Raw genomic sequence first — 15,327 nt, 5'->3', positions numbered from 1 at the left:
GGCATTTTTCTCTTTGAGTCTGTGAAACAACCATTACACAACACTGGGTAATTTATTGAGAAAAAAGACTTGAGGTTAAAAGGTAATGGAAATAATCATTACTTCCCTTCTATTATGTTGGCATTTTTGGGAGCTCATTTTTGAATTTGACCTTGAGAAGAGCCAGTCTTCTGACATCCTCATTATCCGTCTATGTCATTGTGCCAGGTGAGGACTCACATACTCAGCTGTTAGGGTAGTAAGGAGTTGTGTTTAAATCTAGTAATAAATTCAATACACTCTTTGTGGCGAAAGAGGGACGCAGCAGCAGAACTTCTTGGGTTTCACGGCTCGCAGAGGACACTGCGTTTGTTCTGTTGCGACCTTGGAGCTAGACGATGTGTTCCCAGTTAAAATGTATTGATTTAGAGGTCGTGTTGGATCATAGAAGACTGTTGTATCTTGAGTGCAATAAAAAAAATGTGCAATAACAATTCATCTCCTGGTATTTTTATCAAGATAGCACTGATGATGAGACAGACGGCATTTAATCCATCTACTGCAGTAAGCTGCAATAGAACACATTTGTAACTTGTTCATTTTGCTCTTTTACTGTACAGACAATAGTTTTCAGGACCCGAGCACCTCCTATGGGAGGCCCTATTGTATTTCAAAGGTTTTTTATTTCCCTTTCTGGGCTTTTTCAGGGTCTAGACATGGTCATATTCCGACCAGGGTTTGCAGGAAATTCAAAACCCCAAAAAGTAATTGTATTCTGGGGTAATTCGAAATGGGCGAGGCAAAATGGCTCAACAGCATCACCTACGGAAAAGCCCCTCAGTTAGCTTTCACCGATCCTCATGAAAATGAGGACAGTTGTGTATCATTGGGCATTTCCCACACTTTTCCCAGGGATTCCATCAGATCATCTTCGAATTGAGACGAGTGTCACAACAAGGTGGAGATATGAACTCCCTCGAATCACGCGTTTTCCTCACACGGTGTGACCGTGGCCTGGCGTCAATGTTTGATTACACGCCATCAAAACAAGATGTTGTGTATCTTGGACATACATGCTGCAATCGACTCCAAACTAGACATGTAAGACAATATTCGCTGCCCGATGTCTAGACTGTAATTATAACTTAAAATTACAACGCCCCCTTTTTTAATTATTTTTTGTTTAAATTTTTTAATACAATTTTATTTATTTTATTTTATATTTAATTTAAATAAATATATATATATCTTTTTATTTAATACTCAAATAGTGACCTATGATCTGCCCTACTTCCATGTGTCTCCCATGCTGTGGTCCAATCATCACAAACGAAACAAACATTACAGCTAGTTATAGTGCTTAGTATTTTATTTTCTTGAAGACAAATTTCATACAATAACATTCCTTTAGAACCCAAAATGAAAGTCCACCCAAAGAGAATTCACCTACCGAGTAAACCTATGAACCCTTTTTAAATTTTTTTATTTTGAACCATTCTTGGTATTAAACTGAATTATATATAACCTGACAACAAAAGGTGATCTTCCTTGTTTCTCTCTTCTGTCTGAACGCAGCTTAGAAATTGCATTGGTCCATCATTACTTAACCATTCAGTGTTGAAGGTGCCGCTCCATAGTTTGCCTCTCATCACTCTACAGGCTTTGCTTCTCGTTTCGAGGTTTGGAAGAGAGCGGCTCAGTCCATCACAGGATTAACTAGAAAGCAACTTCCACCTAAGTCCCAAAATGTCCTACACGTCAGGTTTGCAAACATCCAGTACAAAAACAACCTGCAGGAATATTCTAGTAGCCCCTGTCTCCACATAACAGAGGGTTCAAAACGTGATGAGAAAAGAAACCGAGATATATTTGTGTAATTCTTTAGTAATTGTTAGTTGGCTATTGAAACAACATGACAGCATGGTTAATTATATTACACCACTTCCCAACACCATCACCAACCTAACGCTGAGACGACTACGAAGCGTATGAGAGTGCAGATGTTTACTGAGCATGCATTTGTTTTAAATGTAGAATGTGCAGATACTATAGCAAGACACTGCTCCGTTCATTACTATCCATCCGTCTGCCCTCAACCGATCTATCTACAGCATGTTTCAACATGTGTTTAAATACTATTTATCTTTGAGGTAAAGTAACTGCCTTAGCAGTTCAGCCACACATTTTGCTTTAAGCCTTGCCACAGAAGGAAACCATTGCATAATAAATCTATGAAAGCAGTGACAAACACAGCTGTCTTTCCATAGGACGAACACATCTTCATATATGTTTATTACATGGAGCCACCATCCACAATTGCTTTCACAGTCGCCTGTCTGTAATCATTTCTGAGAAAGATAATGTACAGTATCGCACATTATAGCCTGAGCAGACTGTATGTGAGTCACTCATCCTGGTATATTGCTTTACATTGTCAGCAGGTGACCATCTGCGTGGTCGCATAGTCCTCAGTTACATACAAAATAATCTAGTGGTGTCACATCTGCAGATATTGCATGAAGAGCAAACTGCTAGAACACAGCGATGAAGACTTTTTATCCATGAACCTGGCTGATAATGAAAGTAGATTTAGTTTTTGATTTGACTAGAATTATCATCACAACTGTTGCACATCTGTCAGAAAAGGGCCAAGTGTGCAGACTGAAGTCAAGTATCACCTTGAACTGTGCAGCTGCAGGAGTTTTGTCAGCAAAGGCCCCAAAGCCTGAATGAAGTGTGTCCTCTTGAACTCTGTGCATCTCAAGCCACCAGCAGCCAAGAGTCAACAACCAGATTCAAGTCTAAACTGCCATCCCTGAAGTCCTTCAGCCTTTGGAGCCACTCTGACTTGCATGTCAGGGTTCTTATTAGTCATCCCTGGTTCGGTGTGTGTCGCTGGATGAGATGGAAAGTCTCTTACAGTCTCAGCAGATCTCTTTGACTCTACACAGTTAATCTTCAAATATCAGCAGTGCCACAAAAAAGAAAATAAATGGTTGTGGATTTTACCATAATGATGGGATGGACACTAATTTAAAGACCATTACATGACCATTCTTCTTCCAATCTGTACATACTTAACACTATTATATACCATAGAAATATATAAATACTATAAAACTTTTTTTTTCACGCTAAGCAAGCATTGGCATGCTTATTTAATTTGACAAGTTCTATTTCTGCTCTAGTCATAAATCCAGTACACTGCAGAGTAGAGACAAGGGTTCAACAACGTTAAATCTGTGTATGTGTAGAAAGGCTGAACAATAAGTCATATTTTGCTGTTTATGCAGTGAATCCAAAAATTCTGCACTAATCAAATTGGCTATGTGGCAAAGAGGTGAAAATAAAAATCTCTGGGGCTAAATCTGAGCTTGTAACTGTGTAACAGTCATATCTGAAGCTAAGTGAGACCTGTTTGGTAAGGTGAACCTCCCTTTTCACTATTTTTTGCCCGTTCTGAACACACTCCCTCTGAAGTCAGCTTGTCAGGGGGAGCTCATCATCGGTGTTGAAGGGTAAACCACACATTTGCTGCTGGGACGGTTGAGTGATGAGCGTGTGCGGGGCAGGAACGGCCATCACGAGGGGGGGGCGTTCTGGGTCTGGTAGATGGACGCCTTGTCTTTTAACAGTTCCAGACATAGATGACAGCTCCAGCTCCCTGAGTGAGAACACAGACAAATGTTTAGTGTCAGAGATGGTTTAACACAGGGCTAAATGTCATTCTGCATATAAAATAAAACAAAACAAATTAAATAAAATATTTAAATGAATAGAACCAATAAAACCAATAAAACCAATAAAACCAATAAAATGAAATAGAACATTTATTTATTTTCTACCAACACTTTAATAATAAGTTCATACATTTTATTAAATTACAATTACAAACAGTGCTGACTAAGTAACACAAGTACACAAATGTCAGTGTTGTCCGACCTGAGGCTTTCAGGGTCTGAGAATGTTGTAAATCATGTGCATTCATTATCTTCTACTGAGCGGAACACTGTTTGTTTCATGTAGTTCACTCACCCTCTGGAGGCTCAGACATGGGTGGGTTGAGACAGTACATGTGATAGCCTCGATCGCAGTCGTCACAGAACAGAAGCTGATCCTGGAATGAAAGAGATGACAACAACAAACACTTGAGCCTTCGGTCCAAACAACCCGGAGTTTAGCATGCACTGTAATGTCTGACAGTAGGTGAGCTCACGTCGTTCTCCGAGGTGCCGCAGATGTTGCAGCACTTGCACTCGATGCACTGCCAGTGGTACGTCTTCACAGCGGCCATCATCACAGAAGTGAACTGCAGGCAAGACGGGTGGCCTGTATTGAGGGAAATGGTTTTATCACTCTATCTATGCAGATGTAACAGTGGGATTATATGTGGCATATTAATAAACAATTTTTCCTGTCTTGAATGTACCTGAGCGTCCACAGTCGGAGCAGGACACCAACTCCTCGGACTGACCAGTCTTCAGGTTGGTTTTGGAGTCTCCCAGGCAGAAATCACAGTACTTATTAGGCAACGCGAGACCATCCGGGCCTTTTTTGGGAGCTGAGAAGCAAAATTAAAACATCAGTAATAATAACAAGGAAACATACAGAACAAGTTGTGCAACAACCAGAGCAACTTAAAATGAAACCTCTGTTTCACTTACTTTTAGGCTCATCTGGCAGCGGCCTGGCAGGCTCGTTGATCTCCGCCTCCTCCTTCTGCTCACCCTCCTCCTCAGCCAGGTGGGAGTGGGCGTAGTGGTAACTCAGGCCGGGACGGTTCTTGTAGCGCTTCCCACAGACTGCCACCAACAGCAGAAACACAACATGTATGAAAACAATGAAAGCATGAGTCACTTCCAGGTTGTACAGAGTCAGCGGTAAAAGGAGGCTGACTAATGGAAAGGATGACTGGTCCCTCATGGTGCGTGTGTGATGTTTTTCACTTATGACCAATAAACACTAAAAGTCCTGCTGAAAGTAACAGAAACACCTGCTGTCATTGTTTATTTCCATCATCCAGATTGTTGGATCTTTTGTGTTGACACAAAGACTTGCTTTAAGAACCAGAGCGCTACAGTATCCTACTTCAAACATAACTATGCCTACTGTACACAAGAAGGGTCTATCCAAACTTTAACTTCTCTAGTTTGAAATCTGTGACATAATAGTTAGTAATAAATATTGTGTCAATATTTTGTGGTGGAAGCAGATACCAAGATATATTTAAGTCTAAAACAGTTTATTTAAACAGACTGTAAAGACCCTACAGACAAATATGACCAAACTTAATGTGATTTCTGATCTCTCTGCCCTCAGATACTGAAATAGTTTAGTTTAAATAGTTTAAAAAATCATCTGTAATGTGGTGAAGTGATGACACCCACAAAAAAATGTGGTATTTAAAGAATCCTGAAAAGGTTTTATGTGCTATGTACAAAATAAACATTATTTGATCCGATTGGTCAGCTGACCCACTTTCTTGTGATTGGTCAATCACCTAGAGCGTGTGTCAGAAATGCCATACCTCCTGATCAGCTGTAACCTCTAACCATAGGAACAAGGATGATGGCCTAGCTAACCAGTAGGTGGCCCTGTTACTTGATATTTGAGGACATAGACACTTAAAGGAAAAAAGCGAGCAATGCAAATAAAGCATTCAAGGCGGTTCTCGATGGGAGAAGCCTGGGGGCCGAATTTGACATGCAGACAAAACTGTATGACACGCTAAAGGGAGGGGAAAACCCTGAAAACACAATAAAGACGATGAAATATGTTGGCATGTACTGATATTAGAGGTGAAGAAGTCTGGGGAAATGTAGAACATGCTGTGAGGCGATGTTTCTATGCAGGTGTTATCACATCGTCTGTGGCAGTAATGTATTAGAGCTCAAAAGGATTAAAACTCAGGCTCCGAGTTACTGCAAAGGTGAGCAACACTGGTTTTAACAAAGTAACTGACATGCAGTATCTCACTAGTATTAATCATAAACAAACTAAGAAATGTATTGGTACTTTGTAAGGGAATATGACCTCAGCTCCATACCTTTGATATTAATGTTTCTGATCAGAGTTTACACCATCAGAGAGGCCAATGGGATAGTGTGAGGGGGATTATTTGACTTTAGGGAGGACAAAGACACCACTGTGAGCAGCCGTCGTCACAGGGGGTATGTGAGGTCTGTCATAAGATAACACCCAAGGACAAAGTACTTCTTCTTTCACTACCATCATTTTCTAATTTCATTTCCTTAAAGCCCTGTGCTCCATTTCTTCTAACTGCCATCTAAAGGAATAAGAACTCTATGGGACAGTTTTCTCCAGAGCATCTTGTTGCAGAAGTTACAGTGAGTCTCACGCCAATAGATTGTGAGGTGGCATGAAGTCATGAAAGAATATGCCCCAAAGGTCAAACTGGCCGTCAAACGCACAGGCAGCAGTTCACGCTAAAACATGGAACACTGAATAAAACCTAACAGGGTGCAGGTGTGGTGAGAAGCAAGAAGAAAAAGTATAAAGCAGTCAAATTGAGAATATTAAATAACAAGACAAAAGACAAAGCACAGAGAGAAAAAAAACAGGAGCAGGAGCAATACTCTAGATTATCTAACTCTGTGGAAAAAAAAAAAGGAGTTTATCTCTTACCGACTGCATCTGCTCATATATTTGTCTGATTAGAGACAACAGCTTAAACAGGGAGTATAATAACAGCGTTGACCTGAATCTAAATCTGGTTAATTACATTTAAGTAAATGGCTTACAACAAAACTTGTATCCAATTTACTGAGCTACAAAAGAGGGCAAAACTACTTGGTAACACACAAATAAAAAACAGGCAGTGAAGACAAAAGACAAGGCAGACAGGAGTAAAAAACGAATGAGAGAAATATACCTCTTTCAGAAGGTTTTGAAATATGCTTTTGTTTGATAGTGTCTGAAAGAGAGAAGAGAAGGAAAAGAGAGCACAGACAGAGACTCAGAGAAACAGGATCATAGACCGACAGGGAAGTGCAGGTGAAAGTGAAAATGCTTCATAAAGAGAAAAACCTAATCACATCAAGCAAGTACACAGTTGGACAAAACCGAAGGAGTCGAAGAAACATCCCCCCCCGCACATGAAAGATTTGAGATGCAAGTATAAGAGAGATTTGATATCCTAATGACAATCAGAAACAGCACAGCTAAGCTGAGACTAACTATAGAGACGCTCAGATACAGGAAGTCTAAAAGCAGAAGGGAATAAGGGGGAGGACAAGAGAAAAGGGAGAAGATGTATAGGCGGATGATAAAGAATGAGGTACTGGGGCAAAGTCTTGCTTGATTAGATTACAAACATTACAGCTATTAACATGTCTTTAACTTGAGTTCACATGTTCCGCTCTCCACCAGCATGACTCACTGTCACAGGCGAACGGCTTGTCCCTGTCCTCCTGTGCTGCTGTGTCCAGCTTCTTCCTGGTGCTGCTGCCCACTCCTCGACCCTGAGCACAGACACATCAACAGTCGGGCTGGTTTTAAACACAAACTCATTACCATTAATGGCAGTTGTTCTTATTCTTAAATCCCAGAATTGATCTTTGCATTTTCCTAATGAACAACAAATGAACTAAATGTTGTGCATGCAGTGTTTACCTGTTGTGAGTGGTACATTTAGGGCTGTTTGATTAAGAGATGTCGACAAATTGAACTATTTTCTGAACAGGTATTTTCCGCTCAGTGTAAAACAATAAAGCATAACATCCGTAAACAAGTGACAAAAAACACTCAAACAAGCATGTTGGGTCAGCAGGTAGCGATCAAATCTACATCACCAATCTGTCAAATACCAGAGAATAACATAGTGAGCATGCTGAGTGAGCTTAGGTCTAAGTGATATCGGGTGAGGCCTGTGAATGCCGGTAATGTGGTGCAGTTAAGTTAAATTTAGATTTAAAATTGTAATTGGCCCCAACGGTGCTGCTCCATCATAGAGAAACCGGTATATAGCCACCATTGTATCATTGCTCACCCTGGTACATGGAGGTGGATTGTTGATTTGAATACACCCCATGTCAGTAGCTGGTAGATGTTTGCATTTAAAAAAGTTAATATCCCATCCTGGAGGTTACATGATAGAATCTGACTGGACTTTGTGAATTGAAAGTGAATTGGGAGATCAGAGCTGATATGTGTAAGCCCAAAGGCTGTGACACACATGGAGTTGATGGACTTATTGAGAAGGTGTATTCCTGTCCGAAGATGTTATTTACCTTCCCTTTCCCTTTGCCTCTTCTTTTAGGTGTATCTTCCTCATAATCTTCATCGTCTAGGTCGTCCAGGAAGTCGTCAGGCTCGACGATTTTCTGTGTCGGTGCAATAAGAGAACGAGGCAAATAGTTGTTAAGTAAAAGGAATTTCTTAACTCTAGAGATATCTTGTGCCCAACGCCAAAAATAAAAAACCTTTCTGATCCGAGCTGCAGGGGTCACGACTCCAGTGTAATCACTCGTGTTTGAGTCTTCTTCAGACCCTCGGATCTCTGTGGTCGTACGTTTGTCCAAGGAATCTCCCTTCAGCAGGGCCTCCAGGCTGCTGCCGTCCGACGACAGCACAGTATCCTTCTTCACTGCTAAATCCACCTCTATGAATACAACAAAGATGCAAGAAGAAAAAACTAAACGTTGGAATACTTGTATATTGACGGACTAAGTCACATTTCAATACAAAAAAATATTTAGTAATTATTTTATTAGCCCATAAAATTACATAAACGACTTTTATAGCCTTTCATAAAGGTGACACGGTTCAGTGAGCTAAGCAGAGCTAAATTCTGTCCATTCATGTCAATACCTGACTTGACAGAAGGGAAGACAAGTCGGGGGTCATCTGGAGGATGAGATCGCCGTTTCTTCCTCCATCTCCTGGACGGGTAGGTGTAGAGCTGCCCTGGAGCCAGGCCTGAGGGACAGAATTATTGTGTTCAACAATCAATAGATAAATATAAAATCATTCTCTAAATCAATTTTTCGGTTTTATTAAAAAAGCTATGTGGGTATAGCTAGATTATATGCATTCACACTTTAGCTTGTTGTATGAATGTATATGACTTATTTTCCTCTAATATTCACTCTACATACATTTTCCCTCGGTTTTTTTCCATATGATTTACTCACCATCTTTCCCTTTCACTCATTCATTCAACTCTTACCTCTCTTAGAACACTTCTAATAATGACTGCAAGTGAACTTCATGTTCTAGGTCTTAGCCTTAGACAATGTTCCAGTGAACCTGCTTGGTATCTCACCTGGTCCCCTGTGTCTCTTCTCCATCCAAATGTAGCAGTTGCTCTGAGCTACGCCGGTCTGCGAGTCGAGGAACGGCATCCGGACACTCCTCTCAGCACAGAGCCTGGCGTTGTAGTTGTGACATTGCTCCATTGCATCCCTGTAGTACTGCTCCCCGAGCCTGACAGAACCAAAGCAGAGTCAGACAGCGGTTAAAAGATGAATCAGCAGGCTATTCCATAAAGAGAGAGGACCCACTTCGAACTTCTGAACCCCTCTGACAGTTTCTTTGTTGTGCTCCCACCTTAAGCTCATTCACCAGACAATGTCTATGTACTTCAAAAGGAAATAATTTGTAACAGTGCAACAGCAGGTTCCCTGTTTGTTGGTACATCAACAAAAAAAAGCCTGGTCGTCAGCACAGTCAAAAGTGAGCTGTGTTTTCATCATAAATAAAGTCAAACAGACTGCTTCTCCATATCCCTGACTATCTTCTCATCCAACATCTGCAGCTACAGAGGGTGTCAGGGGGAAATGGAGCAGCTTACATCGAGGTTATGTTTTCACTTCTGTCTGTTTGTTGGTCGCTCTCTGTTAGATTGTAAGTAGGATTACTCGAAAATAACAGAATAGATTAGCACAACACTTGGTGGAAGATTGTGGTATGAGTCAGGGTGGGAAGAACATTTTTCATTTTGGTGCATCACCACTTCACTTTGTTTAACATTGTGAGATAAGCGTTCTCCAACATTGTCACAGTTTTCCCAGGCACCAGCTCATGGATCTTATAGGGAACCGATACCGAGGTCGTGAAATTTGCTGCAGCTTGATTGAATTGAAGGGGACTGTTGGGTCTTGGTGGGGGTCTGGGCTCTACTTGGGGCCATCCTAGTTTAAATCAGCTCTTCAGTATTTAAAACTTCAGTGAACAATCTCAGCACTCATTTAAAAAAAAAAATTAAAAAATACATTAATAATGTTTAATACTCATAGCTGCTTGCGTTGCCTCTTGACTTTACTTGACATTAATACTGGAGACTTATACAACATAAGTCATACTAAACCAAAAATATTGTCATGTATGTACAAAGTCCTCATATCAATTAGTTGAACATTATGTTTATTAATATGTTATAGAGCCTGTAGTTTGAGTGTTTTAATATTCCTGTTTCTTACCTACATCTTATCCTTGGCACTTTATACTCCAGAATACTTGAATATATCTACTATACCACATGTGATAAGTGATCAGACATAAACATTATATTGATATTTTAAATCATATCCATATACTGTTTTAATGTATGTACATAACTATTACAAAGTGTGTGTATATGATGGTTATAAATACATATTTGACTTTATTACAACACTAATGCTACTGTATTATTACTCCTATAACTATTATTATAACTTTAAGCTGTGCCATTATTATTATTGTTACCATGCTATAACAGTACATTATTAATAGTATGTAACGTGTGCACTTTTATGATTATTATTAACATTACTATAAACATTACAATCATTTCACCAGGATGTCATTACCACCATTCTTTACACAGTATCACGAGTACCTCTGAACCTTGTGTATACAACATCTCATTCTGTTGTAGTTTGAGTTTTTATTTGCACTTCCAGTGCAACTTGTATATTTACTCTAGGTATGTTTACTTTGTATTTCATTTTATTTTGATATATCCGGCTGCTATGACAATTTAATTTCCCCCCCAGGGATCATCAGCATCATCAGCCCATCCATCTAGGGTCATGGCACAAGGACATTTAAATGATCGGTGGAGAAGAAAACAGAGGAAAGTTTTGGTAGAAACTTAAATAGTTTAGTTTGCACTGAACACAAAGTGCAGACAGCGGAAATGGGAGCTCGTTCTGAACCGGCTGGTGAGACTCAGTGGAACCTTCGGACACTTCCGCAGAGTAACTGCATGACATTCAGAGCTGTCACGCATCTCCAGCGTGACACGGGGCTGGGGGGGTGAAGCGGGCTTTCATTCATTCTCCACCGTGTGTCCGCTGACGACGTGGGCCACCACTACTACTACTACTACTACTCTTCACTTTAGCTTGTTAGCGTGCGGCTAGCTGCTGCCCTCCACTGACGTTAGCACCGAGCGTAGCGGGGAGCCGCGGACTTCCACGGACACAACAGGTGACTGTGCGACCTCTGCGGACGTGTTTACTGATAAACAACAACATGCTCCGTCACATAGACTCGTCGGTGCCTGTTTGACAAACGTCAAAACTGCGTGCTCGCTAACTTCCACTCCCACACCAGGATGTGAGCACACACGACGGCTCCCACGGGCTAACCCCGCTAAGTCACTGTGGCTAAACTAGGCTAAGCTAGGCTAGCGACACGCCGCGTGGAGTGTGGGGGAGTCGTGACGATGTGCGCGCGGTAGGACGAAGGTTAGGAAGGAATAAAGGTGCAGCACTTACAGTTTGACAACATTCTCAACAACAGCTGCCATCTTGCTTTGACACACGGGGGAAGTGGCTCCGGGGAACTCTGCCCTCTGCGAGGACTTGTAGGCAACAGAGAGCGATCAACGTGGTGTCGGGAGCCCCCTGCTGGCACGGATGCGTCACTGTAGGAGTGTTCAAAAAGCTGCTATTCTGCAGCTGAATTGTTCGTTTTTAATTTATTAAAAAACAGGATGAATTGTCCTCTAGTATCAAAACCTTGATCATGATGATACTAAAATGCTAAAGATACACAACATGCTTTTTAAAGGGCTGCACAGCAAGTCACAAAATGAAAAGACAATTTTAAGTCCACTCGAGTTTTCAAACTTCTTATCTAGACTAGGTGGAAAGTTGTTCAACTTCAAGTAGAACGATGCTAAGTCGAGTACTTAGCTCCGCCAAGGCCCAACAGTCCCCTTATAAAATTATATTTGAATTCACTAGATCTGGATTTCTATTTGTATCGGCACCTAATTGCACACACTCATAAATATTAGTCCTGTAACATATCAAGATGTATGAATCTCCTAGTGTCAAAGAAAGTTCCTGGATCTGCACCGTTTGGCCCTGATGATGTTACTAAGGTAAGGCTGCAATACAAACTCTGTTTTGAAAGAATCTGCTATTGAGAGGAGAGCTGCTTCAGAGTTTGATTATTGGAAATGGGAAAATCTTTGGATTTTGACTCACTCCAAGCTATCTTGACTGTTTAAAAAAAATGTATCCGACCTTTGTGATTCCAGCAACATCATGGAAGCACAATATTAACAATATTACCCCATTTAACCAGGTACACAACTTCTAAATGAACCTCATTTTTTTTCAATCATGTTTAGTTTGATTAGACATTTCCTTTCTTCTCTTTGCTGTGCCTGCTCATTGTGGGACCTAAGGTGTTAATCTCAAGGTGTAAACGGACTTAACTTAATACAAATAAAATAGAGTAGTTGAGGTATATTAAGACACTTATTTAAACAGTTAAGTCCCAGTTTAATAGTTTGCATTTTATAGATTTATTAAGTGACTATAATTCCTAACTTCTCTCTGTTTACCACATTTTTTCAACATACAAAAACCCAACATCCACATTTGTTTCATTAAACCATGTTTTATTATTCCTAATATTAGATGTAGATACACAAGTCAACAAACATTATTTTCGTTTCGTAATGAAAATGCTCCACAGCACACTGACATCGTGTGGAAGGGTCTGGTATTACAGACACGTACCTGAAAATGGACAGCAGTTATACTTTTTGCAATAGGTTGCATTAGTAACAGTAGTAGTAATAGTAACAACAGTAGCAATAATGATAATAATAGCAATTAATAATAGTAGTGGTATTAACAGCTCTGAATTACAGAGGGAGGAACAGACATTCGTCAAAAGTAAATCAGAAATGAAGGTTGTCGAACAGGCTTATCAAATGCTGCAAGACAGACTACTGGAGGAAAAAATACAAGCTCCCACTAGACAGCAAAGATCCTGCCTTCTTCTAAAAAAAAAAGGAAGCTAAAATTATCACCAGTCTGTTTTAACTCATATCTAATACTCAACAAGTAAAAGTTGTAATTCTTTCTTCATGAAGTTCTCCGTTGTGACAAGTTCTCTCATAACCAAAGACTCATCTCTTTGACATCAATAATACACACGTCCCATGTTCTGCTCGAAGCTCACCAGTAGCACAGTGTTACTTTTTTTTAAAAGGGTGCCATATGCAACATCGAATCAGCCAGCTGAGGACATTCCCACAAGACTGGATCGCCAAGGTCATTCTGCATTGAATATACAGTACAGTACCAATGTGTGTGTGTGAAAGAGAGAGAGCGCTTGTGTACAGTGTGTCAAGGACGTTTTTGCTTCACGTGACCAATTTGGCCCAAAACTAATTTGAATCTTCACACATTCAAATGAGCTGATAAGAAAACACACCTGTGTGAGCTATGAACTTGAACTCCCTATAACAGCGAATGGAGGCTGTGCAGTGCAGTGTTCACTACAACCAGCTCGTCCACTGGGGGAGAATGATTCATAGGAAATTGTGCACGATGTGCTAAACTGCGTCGGCTCACTCGTGTATGCCATGACCTCGTTGACCGGTTGAACTTTGAGTTTGAGGTTACTTAAAGTGGACTGTCTCTATAGGGAGCTCTGTCACGCACCCTGGATGCTAAGTCCCACTGACAGAGACAAGGCAATGTTAGGTGGTGTCAAATTAACCCTGATCCCTAATCGTCTCAAAGTGGATGTCGGGTGTCGGATTTGAACAGCGTTTGCACATTCGTTAGGAACTGGAAAAATAAGGCCGACCAGCTTAAACTGCAACCGAATGCAAGTTTACTTCCCCCTGTGTGTGTTATCACAACAGTTTGGTGTGACATTCCTGTGAACTCATCAGGCCTGCAAAGGCCTGTGACGCATCCAGGCTACTTTCAACATCGAAGACAAGTCAAATTATTGTTTATCTGCAAAAAATGCAACCCACTGAAGGTTTTCAAAAAAAAATCTTCTTTTTGCTTTTTGGCAGGTACAAAAGGCAAATTAACACTTGGATTTAAGTGAGTGACTCGACCAAACAGTTACCGACCCTTCCAATGGTCTCTAGATGTTTCTGTGTAATTGAGCTACTGTCTAGTTTCACAATATACTGTAAATGCATCTTTCCTATCAATTATGTTCAGTATTTGAGACTAAACACGGATCTTTGTTAGATTACCTTTATATCTTGGATGAATGTAAATGCCAATTACAGATAATTGGTTGCTCTCAACCCTGAATATGAAGTGATTACACCAACACCGAAGAGAACAGATGAGACACATCGAGTATAAACTTACACGAAGTCATGCCACATATGCAAGAGCGCAAAGCTTGTTTCAGAGAGAATTCAGGGCTTCTCTCTCTGTTGATTCATTTCTTACCTGCATATACAATCCACTGACATACATTAGATCATTGCCACAGGGCACACGTTTAACATTCTTATCATTAGTACTAAGAAAGCTTTCTTTAAGACTGTTTGAATGGGAGGTGGGTTTGTAAAAAAAAAAGGGTTCAGTGTATCTGTAGTGGGTTCAAGTTCAAACCATATTCTTCACTGCCTATCACTTCCACGCCCCTCATTTCACCTGCAATAAGACCCGTCAGCTGTCCTGCTCACATGTGCATCAGCTTTTTATCTACACACTGCCCCGTGCCTTCACAACAGCAGATGGAGAGAGAACAGAAATAGATATTGAGAGAAACAGAAATAATGAAACCGTCTTGAGGATCTTCATTGTTAATTTCTTCTTACATATAATAAAAAGCAACAAAAAAAAAGAAAAGAAAAAAGGCATTCTGATGAAATAATTCCAGTAATATTGTGAGTTTGAGTTTGTCTGGCTTTTGTCTACATTTGCGTACCGAAAAGCAGCATCAGCCTTGCCACGTTTAATTAGGAATAACATAAACGTGCAAAATCCACAGCACCACAACTCACACACGCGCTCACACACACACACACACATACTAGAAAACTAATCTTATCTGCTTTGTACAGAAAAAAAGCTGAAAATCAAGCAGAAAAGATCACTCAAAAGAAATAATCAAATACAG

General features: G+C 40.4%; 1 protein-coding gene across 2 annotated transcripts; it reads right to left on the bottom strand.

The window, feature by feature from the left end:
- Positions 1–1,330: 1,330 nt before the first annotated feature.
- dpf2 (double PHD fingers 2) lies at positions 1,331–11,824 on the bottom strand. 2 transcript variants are annotated; one of them, XM_053441361.1, is made up of 12 exons: positions 11,703–11,824; positions 9,263–9,423; positions 8,809–8,916; positions 8,421–8,599; positions 8,229–8,321; positions 7,379–7,460; positions 6,872–6,913; positions 4,644–4,781; positions 4,409–4,540; positions 4,196–4,308; positions 4,015–4,096; positions 1,331–3,643 (listed from the first exon to the last, which is right to left on the bottom strand). In XM_053441361.1, exons 1-12 carry the CDS (start codon positions 11,732–11,734, stop codon positions 3,561–3,563), a joined length of 1,245 nt encoding a protein of 414 aa, XP_053297336.1. In that variant the 5' UTR covers positions 11,735–11,824; the 3' UTR covers positions 1,331–3,560. The 2 variants fall into 2 exon arrangements, with proteins under 2 accessions (XP_053297336.1, XP_053297337.1); XM_053441362.1 differs by lacking the exon at positions 6,872–6,913.
- Between the last annotated feature and the right edge of the window lie 3,503 nt (positions 11,825–15,327).

Source organism: Pleuronectes platessa, chromosome 15, assembly GCF_947347685.1.
Source record: "Pleuronectes platessa chromosome 15, fPlePla1.1, whole genome shotgun sequence".
NCBI lineage: Eukaryota > Metazoa > Chordata > Actinopteri > Pleuronectiformes > Pleuronectidae > Pleuronectes > Pleuronectes platessa.
Note: the sequence above shows the minus strand (reverse complement) of the source record. Positions and strands in the feature narration are given on the sequence as shown.